General features: G+C 36.6%; 2 protein-coding genes and 1 pseudogene across 2 annotated transcripts in view; all 3 read right to left on the bottom strand.

The window, feature by feature from the left end:
* Window positions 1-153: 153 nt before the first annotated feature.
* LOC18038609 lies at window positions 154-6047 on the bottom strand (annotated as a pseudogene).
* A 294-nt stretch (window positions 6048-6341) lies between these two features.
* Window positions 6342-9589, bottom strand: LOC112097191 (protein GAMETE EXPRESSED 3). Its single transcript, XM_024181646.1, has 10 exons — window positions 9371-9589; window positions 9067-9248; window positions 8604-8933; window positions 8274-8520; window positions 7909-8193; window positions 7720-7806; window positions 7580-7612; window positions 7442-7501; window positions 7219-7361; window positions 6342-7032 (listed from the first exon to the last, which is right to left on the bottom strand). Exons 1-10 carry the CDS (start codon window positions 9552-9554, stop codon window positions 6418-6420), a joined length of 2166 nt encoding a protein of 721 aa, XP_024037414.1. The 5' UTR covers window positions 9555-9589; the 3' UTR covers window positions 6342-6417.
* A 339-nt stretch (window positions 9590-9928) lies between these two features.
* The window catches only part of LOC18038979 (isoprenylcysteine alpha-carbonyl methylesterase ICME), a 5056-nt gene continuing 4345 nt past the window's right edge, over window positions 9929-10639 (bottom strand). The window contains 2 exon segments of the mRNA XM_006430770.2: window positions 9929-10339; window positions 10341-10367. Coding sequence (XP_006430833.2) covers window positions 10205-10339; window positions 10341-10367 — 162 coding nt within the window. The 3' untranslated portion in view covers window positions 9929-10204.

Raw genomic sequence — 10639 nt, forward strand, 5'->3', positions numbered from 1 at the left:
ATTATTCTCAAAAGGTTTATACAAATTTCATGGCTTTCAGACATTAACATCAGCCAAAATTTCCATGCAAGTCATTCTGTTTTTTTTTTTGGATGCAGAGCTGCATAGGATTGATATGAGCAAAAGCAATAACAGAATTTAAAAGAACAAGCAGAACGAAATTGCGAATGCATTAGAGAATATTGACAGCTTTTAAATCTAAATGTCATTCAAAATAAATCTTACAAATGGACATCATCCAACTAGTCTACTGCCTTAATACAAGTATCCCCTTGCTAGACAGGGAAACAAAATCTCAGATGAAGATCTGTCAGTAAAACTGGGTAAGATTTTTCTACAAGTTACTGCTACAATCATGTCCAACTCTGTTTACCACCACCTACCACGAGGGCGAAACCTGTCATACTCATCCATACTACGAGACAAATATTCGCGGCTATAGTCATCTCGGTATCTATCTAGATCATAATCTGGTGGCGACGTATGTCTATTGGAGTATGGTGAACTATAAGAACCATGACTCGCATAATCATCCCTATCTCTGTCGGAGTATGACCTCCCACGGGTAGGGCTTCTACTGTGAGAACTGTAATAATCATAACCACCATACCTTGGAGGATAACTAGAAACTGGGTCAACCCCAGGAGGACCATCATCTCTGTAATCCCTAGACCATCTTTGTTCATGGTAACGCCCTCTGCTAATTGATTCTGAATGGTGGTTCAATCTGTGGTGTGAGCGATCCCTCGATGAATCAGAACTAGAAGGCCTAGCTGCCCAAAGTCTCTCATCCGCATTTTCTGGGATTGGTGCATTTATTCCGGGAAATTCAGTGGTCATTTTCCTCTTTGATGCGGGACGGCCTGTTTCAATTATTTCCCCATCTTCTTGACCTTCCTTGATTTCCCCATCAGCGTATATAGTAATCCCTGATGGTTGATCATCGTCTTCTGAGTCTACATACATTAATATAAGAATTATGAGTTTAATGAATTTAAATGAAAATATGGGACAAGCATTTCACAATCTATATGATAGGTTGATAACATGTATAAGCACGCTTTCACTGACCAAGATACCCAGGTGGATACCCAAGTTCTCTCATTCTGTGAAGCCAAGGCGGTGGATCAAGCTCCTGTACAACAACAAATAAGACAAATTGTGACCACTTTTATTATGTCATAAAAGAAGTTTTATTTTGTTAAAAAAAATGTGTCTTACGAATAAAAAAAGTCGATAGTGGTCATCTGCCACTAGTACATTAGAGCAAAAGAAGAGAAATAACTTGAACTTGAACACACAATCACTTGCATCACAAGTTGCCGTTAATTGGAGGAAGATCAACAATTTGAAAAGGTTCAAACAATCTCAACAAATAGATGACATTGTTAGAAGTTTAACCATAGAACTACTTTGAGCAGTGATAACCGTGAAGGGAAGTGCAAGCATGTAATATGCAATGCACAATGCACTCATCATCAGACTTGAAGAAAAGTGTGAAATGTCAATATATATTAGTGCACATAAGGGCATTTATTTGTACTAGCCTAATAATGGTAATAGGCAAAGGCACGCTAAAATGTGTTCACGAAGAATTGATAAGCAGAGGAAATAAAGAAACCACATACCCCAAGACCTAAAAGTTGCCGTGTTTCAGCATCAAGTGCACCAGGCCTTAAACCATCGTACTTTCCGCCAGCAGAGTTCTGATAATATCGCATTGGATTGCGAGAAGCAGAATTCTGATTACGTTTGGACTTGTGCTGCTTTCGGGCATTATTAACAGCATCTTTGTCACGAGGCTTCGGACATTCCTTTAAAGAATGACTATAAGAACCACAATTGAAACAACGACTAGCATCATCTATTATCTCCAAGCCTCTGCAAAGTACAGGAAAAATTGCTTAGAAATATCAAATAAGAGATGCAGACTATCAAAACCACCAAAAAGAACTATTTGATATTTTTTTTAAGATCCTCAAACTAGGTAACAAAGTTGAAGCTATAAATTATGCCTTTAATAAATTTGAAGTTTTCAACTTATGCCATCAAATGTGTGTGTGTGTGTGTGTGTGTGTGTGTGTGTGTGTGTGTGTGTTTGTATGTATGTATGTATATGTATATATGTATATGTATGGGTGTTTGTGTGTGTCTATATATATAGTTTCGGATAAATGAAAAGCATCATCCTAGGAAATACAAATATAAAGAACATTTACCCCTCCAAATTACTTGAACCATCCCCTGATGTCAAACCCAATGCATATCCACGATCATAAAGAGGTGTGCTGTGGCTATCCGAAGGAATGAAATTCTTATTCTGCTGTTGTTTTGGTTGTCTATCCAAAAAGACTACACATAAAAGAATAGTTCAAAGGAAGATTTCTATGTAAAACAGAAAGTAATGAAGCTCAAGTACAACATTTTATTTGCTTTTGTCCAGAGTATAAGTTTGACAGAAAAGATACAAGCAAAATTGAAAGAAATGTTTCATTAATGTATTAATCACCACAATCCAGTCCCCACCATAAAGCAAGAGTAAAGCAGTTGGGGATCTCTTCTCAGGGAGCCATGTATGTGACATGTGTCAGATTCAAAGCAGTTATTCTGTCACTAGCCTAAAAAAGGTATGAAATAAGAGTACCATTTCTGAATACTTTTTTACAATGCAGCGTACTAGTAATTCTATCAGCTGATTAAACATTTTGTATTCTCTAAGTGAATTTCATACAAGCCCATCTTTTACTCATGCATCCTCGTACTTTATCATCTTGTAATTCAATCTTCTATAATAGCCTTATGAATCTGATTCATGAAAATTAGAATTTTAAAGTATTTATAAGTCCAATAAAAAATGGCATTATTTCATGCTTGTACATTTTTTAAAATAAATATTCTGCAATTGATTCTTTAAAAAGCCATATAATCATTTGAAGAAAACAAATTAATAAAATAATTTTGAAATTGGGGAAGATCATTTGCAACAACAAAAGTTCATTACAATCAGCTTATAATCCATAAATTTGAGGAAAAAACTTAACAAAACAAGTGTTGACCATTAAAGATAATATATATTAATATACGTACAAGGTTAATGCTTGGCCTACATATTAAATGTGTCCATGAATGTAAAAACATAAATGCGGCACTTACCACTGCAGGGCCCTTCGCCTTGCCAACACGTATAGCTGGAAAGAAAGTCTGCTCACCAAATTCAATGCCTTCATTTGGATCCTATAAGAATTGGAGCAAGAATGCAAACCAAGCTCAGGTCAGGGCTTAGAAAAGCATAACAGAACAGAATTGCAGAGACAGCAACGTATAAGCCCACTGTTGGTATGAAGAAACAAAGCTAAAGTACAAATGCAAAATATGACTTTGAACATCAGATAAGGTTGAGGAATTGAGCCAATAATCAGGAAAGATTCGACTTTGAACATCAGGTAAAGTTGAGCCAACAATTAGGATGCTTTATATAATGAATGGATAATGTGCTGCCTCCCATACTTGAGAGAAGAATAGGTACTCCACATCATCTCAGCACAATTCGTTGTCTCCTCCAACCAGACTTATGTTAGTTCTTTTCTATCTTTAAGGTTCTATGATGTTTTGAATACATCATCAGATCTGCTGTCAGGGCTAATAAATAATTTTCAAACTTAGGAGGTATTGCCATTGACAATTTTTATGGTAATCCTAGTAAAAGTAGAAAAGATTAATACAAGAATATGAGAATGTGTATGTATGGCTTCTAGCTACGGGAGAAAGACCAACAGTGAGAAGAACAATTATAAAGGATCAAGCAACGGTTCGTCATTACCTATGCAGCCATTTGATTAACAGATTTTGTTCCCATCTCGAAAGACAAATCAACTAGAAGCACTTCATTCATCTTTCTAAGACGCTCAACTACTTAGATCAAACCTTATCATTACTCATATCTAGCAACAAAAACTCCAAAGCTACTTTCATATGATTGATAGGTTAAATCTCTAAGAATAATCAAAATTATTGCACTGGGTGAGTAAACCTAGTCCATGCAAGTGTGACTTTATATGCAAACAAGAACTACAGTATGTCCCAACTTATCAACTTCTAAAATATGGGATCCTAGGTCAGAGAGAAAGATATTGTCTAAATAATTACATATTCACTACGGTTCACACATAAATTGATAGGGAAAGTGTATATCTATAGCTGGTACGTAATTCATGCTAACTAACACAAGCCACTACAGTTCTTTTTAGTGAAAAAGAAATAAGACATGAAAAGATGTTTTTCTGCCTCATTTTAAATAATGCAGCCTTTAAATTGGTAAGAGGAGAGAACTGGGATGGGTTAGAAATAAAAAATCAAAAACCAACTTCCACCAGCAGTACTTACATTTGATGATGAACCAAATTGAGCTTGCCATTCTGACCACTGCTGTAATAATTCCTCAAGTTTCTGCTTACTAGCTCTAGAAAAGGGCAAACAATTACCAAGTGTTTAGTGATTGAATAAATAAAATGATCTAAAAGAGGAGCTAGATATACTCTTAGTCACAACTTATAGGAAAGAACACAAATACAATTCTTTTTTCCTTTTTTTGGTAGCAATAAACACTCCCAATCCTAACCTCGTTAAGGAATTATAAATTACATGCACCGAAGGTTGTTCTTCATCAAGTGTCATCCGGGCTCTCTTAACACCGGATATAGCTGCCATTTTGATTATGGAAAACAAAATTAGGAGCATTTATTTAAATGCTAAATCAAAGTCCATTTGCATTAGTATCCAGAAAAGATTAGTGCACGCAGAGTTAGAGAAACATACAAGAAACAAGGTTAGGATATCAAATGTTAAAACAGGATACAGCTGACATCCTTCATGCGGTTATGGTTGGGACTACGATTTCCAACTTCAAGGCAACCATTTTGAACATGTATCCTGGAGTCTGATTCCACAATGGTTTCAGCCAATTCAACAGTTGTAGTCCCCTCAACATTTACATTCGAATCATCAACAACATCCTTCCCCACTTCTCCTTCCTCTATTAACTGACCATCTTCAATCTCAACATTGAGTTCGTTAAGCTCCATGCTCTCACCATTTGAATCATCTTCTTTCTTCTCAGAATCATTAGGTTGAAAATCAGATTTTCCAGGCTCACCATCACGATCTGGCATTTCATTGTTCTCCTCTTCACAGCCAGAAGGGCTAGAAGCTAGGAGGTCAATAACATCCTCAGCTTCCATATATAAACAGAAAGGCAAATATCCAATGTATGAGGTCCCCTGATCAACTGCCCAGATTCCCTGCATGAGATGAACCACTCTTAGTGGACCAGAAAACCACAAAAAATATCGCCACCAAAAACACCATAAGGGAACTACAACAACAAGTATATCAGAACAAGAAAACAACGAAAACATAATTTCAATTAACAATATACCAACATTTAAGGCAAAATCCAAAAAATATTTGTTAAAACAGCTGTTAATAAGAACATGAAGTACAAGATGAGCGCCATAAAATCAAAACCAGAGTACATCAACTACTTCAAGCTTCTATCAAATACAATTTTCTCTCCGAGTAGCACCACAATTCCAATGACTCAGTCTTAAATATAGCTTCATCTACATACGCAATTAAAAATACATTACTCGCAATCAAGATTTCGGCTTGAACCAAAACTGTTAGAAGTTGAAAAACCTTTTCTACTAATTTTACAATAAGCAAAGGAAATTAGGGTTCTGATTAACCAAAATGACGATGTGTGTACAACATATATATATGGAATTGAATTTTAGCTTGATTGCCGAGAAATGGAACTTCCACTAAATTAAACTTAAATTTGCGATCTTTAACCAACACAGGGAAGAAAATTATACACAAGAAATTTTCTCAGCAGCCAAACAGAAAACAGAAAACAGAAAACTGAAAACTGAAAACTGAAATTAGGGTTTTGATTATAGGTTTACCTTTATTATTCGTTGATGATTATTAGATCTCTCCTTTTTAGTTCTCTTCCTCCTCGGGCTTTCAACGTTTTATCTTCTTTTAGAGAGGCGGCGATTGACTGTGTCGCGGAATAGGGTAGACTCATTGACCTATAACGACTTTTGAGACGACATGTCGTTTTTGGTCATTTTATTTCACCCCTATAAAATTTAACATACTCTAATCGAGCTGATTTTTTTTTTTTTTTGGAAAAAAAAAAATTCCAAAACGAGATAGTATATATGTATGTGTATGTGTGTGTGTGTGTATATATATATGTTCTTCTCTAATTGTCAATAATTACGAGCTTTAATTTTGAAAATTGCAATGAAAAAACTCAATCATAAGAGAATCTCGGTTTCTTAACAAATGATTAGTGCTCCATGAAAATATAAATAAAAAACGTTAATTATAGAATGTGTAGCTATGAATCCTCTAGTTAGTTGAAGACAATGTCCTCCTCCTCTTCAACAGTGGCATGCTTCTTATGCTACTCGACATTGACTCCACCACTTCCCCTTTGTCCTGCAACTTTTCTTGCTTCAGAAGCAATGGATTGATGAACCCCCTTGAGCTTGAAGCTGGCTCTGATGGGCTTCTTCTGTACTCCTTATCCATTATCCCATCACCATCACTTGAACTTTCTGCTTTAATGGGTGCCTTTGCTTTTGCCTTTGCCTTAGCTTTGGCTGTTGACTGATCTTTATCCTCGGAAACCCAGCTGGCTTCTCTTTCGCTGCTACCTTCTGCAGAAGAAGTTGCACTCAATGTGTGAAAGATGGTAACACTTTCTTTCTTGGCTCCTTGAAACGAGTAGCTTCTGCTTTTTGCATCATAAACTGGTGGGAGGGATTTTGACTCTGAGCTTGCTGCAGCTTCATCGCGGCCCAAACTGTATGTTGTTGAGAGCTTCCTCTCAACGCTCCGTCTTTCACGTACCAAACTACTGAATTTTTCGATCACTTCATTGGCTACTGCATCCTCTGCAACCTTTTTCTCCAGTTCTGTGATTGATCTATCAAATGCTTTCTTCTTGAGTTGGAGTGATCTCTGAAAGGGCCAAAAGTTAAAACCATTGCCAAAGCTTTTGGGTGTGTGATTTAACTATAATCTTGTTAATGCTGTTACATATTTTTAGCTTTAAAGTACTCAAAATACAACATTTTAGTAAGTTGCTAACTAAATAAACAAGGCTGAGCCTTTTCTAGAATGAAACTGTTAAAGTTCAAGGCTTACTCTCTTTTCAAGAAAATTTCCCAGATGTTGGCCTTGGAGCTTCTTTTTCCTCCAAAATATACAACAGAATCGCACTAGCACTGCTAAAACTAGCAAGACTACAGACTCAAAAAAGAGGAACAGCAGTATTGCCCTTTCGTTGCCTGAAGAAATTGAGAGGCATGTGTCCATAAGTTTTCTTTCTTTATTTCTTGATTCATTTCTTTGAGTACTGTCAACTTACCTGTGTAGATACTAGGCAGCTTAGGCCTTGTTTGAGAGCAACTAGCTACAAGTTTCTGATCTGGTAACAGATAAAGAATCAAATGCAACACATTTTTCAGCGTAATAACTTTAAAAGAGTGGTTTCACTGATTCTTACACTTAGTACGGCATGGCAGTGGGTTGCCAGTCTCTGCATCATCATAAACTTATCAATTTTACTGGCATATGATGTTGATTCTTTAAATGGAATTAAAAACACTTGGTGAATATGCGTATGCTTTGATGAGAAAATCTTACTTGAAGCAGTGAGAAAAGCAAGAACAAGACTCTCATCTAGTACAAAATGCTGCAGATCACTCTTTGACAACAAGGATGAGAATTGGCCTACAACCATCAAACACTGAAAGCAGTTAGACATGAAGCAATAAGGAAACTGAAATCTAACCAACAAAAATCAAACTTCGAAGAATCAGAAACCGAAGTTACCAGGATAGCTTTCAGACCAATAGATGGCCCCAGTAGATGGAACCAATAAGGAGAAGACTGCACTTTTAGGGTTCATTGTGGAAACAAAAGTATACTCACCACTAGTGCGAGTAATCTTTTGATTCATCTCAGTTTGGGATATATAAACTGCATAGGCAGAGCAATCAAGAAGTGGACTAACTTGGATCACTGAATCTGAAGTATCTGATTTCGAGAATTTATTGAGAACCCCAGACGGGGAAAATGAGTACAGCAAGCCATCTAATGAACCAACAGATATCCAACCTGTTAACAGAAAAGTGAGAAAAATTTGAAGAAAAGCAACTTTATCATCAAGGGCTATGTAGATGATGAAGGTAACTTACCATTAGAGTCAACTACTGGAGCATATTCTGCAGAACCTAATGGTCCAACGCTTTTGTGCCAAAGAATATTTCCTGAGGATGTGTCTAGAGCCAACACTAGAGCCCTAACTGGTATTGTAACATACAAGTAACCATTGTTTCCAGGGGTGAGAGTAAAAGCTTTGTCAAATGAACTCAAATCCTGGATCCAGTTAAAGTAAGGACTACGAGCTGACAAAGAGTAAAGTTCACCTTGAGTATTTGAGATCTGCAAAAGCAAAAATTCTATTCTCACAATAAGCAAAAGAATTTGTAGACAAAACAGAAAGATTTGGGATGTGAAGTGCTTACATATATACTTCCCTCACATTGATCAATCACGGGGACTGAAGTGAAGTAACAATCAACATCAGTTTTAGTGCAACCTTGACGATAGCCTAATTGATTTAGCACAGGTCCAGCACTCCACAGAAGTTGTCCGTGTGTCATGAATGCAAAGAGAGCGCGACCTTTAACATTAATGTAAACTGATGAACTCGATGTGCTAACTGCAATCCCAGCAATTGCACCTGTTCCCCCTTTACCAGATCCTGTACCGTAGAAAACTTGTGTGGCAGATTCAGAAGTTCCAATCTTCAGAAGATCGACTTTCAGAACTCTATTTTCTGCAACAATATATACCTGCCAATAATAAATCAATAATCATAGGAGATAGCTGGAATACGAATAAAGTAATATGGAGCATTAAGGGATGAACACAGTGCCATTAATTAAAAGCACTTCAGGAAAGATAATCAGAAAGTTGATTGCTAACCTCTCCTGTGCCACCGTGAACTGGAGCCGTACCAATGTTGCATGTGAAATCTAAATCCAAGGACCAAGCAATGGTACCATTACTTTCAAATGCAAATAAAGTCTTTTCCGAACAAGCATAAATCTTCCCATCTTCTCCGATTAATGGCTTTGAAAGTCTAAAAGCACTTCTTCTATAAGGCACTTTAGCAGAAGAAGAGAAAGAGGCAAAAGTCAGAAAGGGGAAGCATGAGAGGTATGAATGAAAGGAATCAAAACCAATATCTTGCGTTCTTCACGTTCTTTAAAAAATAAATAAATAAAACCTGAAAGGGAACTTTCACTAGGGTACTTCCATGATTTTGAGGGCCGAAAAAGCACGAAAAGCAAAGCAAGAATCAGAAGCAAGAAGAGAAAGGATTGAGTTCCCGTCATTGCAGAGATTCCAAGAGAATGTATTTCCAATATCTGTAGAAGAAAAGGTTTTTGGTGGAGTGCTTGGAGTCCCATGATTAGAAGGAATAACCGTTTCCTTAACTGCTCTACTTTTGGAGGGAACTGGAAGTTTTTGCTATTATCTTCTTTTCTCCCCTCTTCAGTTTTTGAAATAAAGCTTTTGCTAGTTCAAGTTATTATTGGAATTACTCGGGTGACCAAACTATTATTAGTTGAATTAAAATCAATCTATCAATTGTATTAAACATTCGAGGGCCCTTCTGCATGTTAACAGATTTAACCAATACCTCACCAGAGAGAGAAAAAGTTGGTTTATTTTTACTATTGCTGCGATTTGTGACTTGACTTATAAACCTGTAATCAGAAATGGAGTAATCTTTCATCTGAGAAGGGTGAAAGTTTCCCAATTAGGAAACCAACCTTGGCAATTGAACAAATAAATTTGAATAAAATTACAACACTTCTGTCATCATCTTTACCATAATGATTTTACAACACTTAGTAAATCTGTAAACTTTCAGAACATTCAACAAATGGAATCAAAATGAATCAGCCAAGTGTTGCATGTTGTGAGCTTTTCCGGGAAGAAACGGATATCTGATCAATGACTAACAGAGATGATGCATGAAGAGATTGTGCAACCAATGCTTGACCGGGCCTGGAAACCACCATACACTTACGATAAACCTTACAAACTATGTGCCCTAGAAGGGGCTGATAAGTCGAGCCATCCTTAACAAAGGTTCGGGAACAAGACGTTTTCTTGGAGGTGCCATAGCGTCCTTTGCAAGAGCTTCTTTGTCATTGGCATGTATCGCAGCAATAATATGGTCGAATAAAATCATCTTTACCGCCTCTAAGAGGATCCTGCATAGCATGGGTAACAAGGTAGGGAAAGGTTGGAAGGCAACTAGGCAAGGGATATAGCGACAGCAGACAACAGCTATTACATTAGGGCATATAGTCATATAGCCATAGAATGCTTATTAAGTCTAGCAAATTACATAAATAAATTAATTTTTTTTCTTATTATCTAGATGGAAAAAAATTATTTAACCACTTTGTTCAGACTATAAGGTAACTGAGAGGATTATGTCCATTAGTGCAAATCAATAATCTGATACTTCCAGCTCCAAACA

Source organism: Citrus clementina, unplaced genomic scaffold, assembly GCF_000493195.1.
Source record: "Citrus clementina cultivar Clemenules unplaced genomic scaffold, Citrus_clementina_v1.0 scaffold_6, whole genome shotgun sequence".
Taxonomy (NCBI): Eukaryota; Viridiplantae; Streptophyta; class Magnoliopsida; order Sapindales; family Rutaceae; genus Citrus; species Citrus x clementina.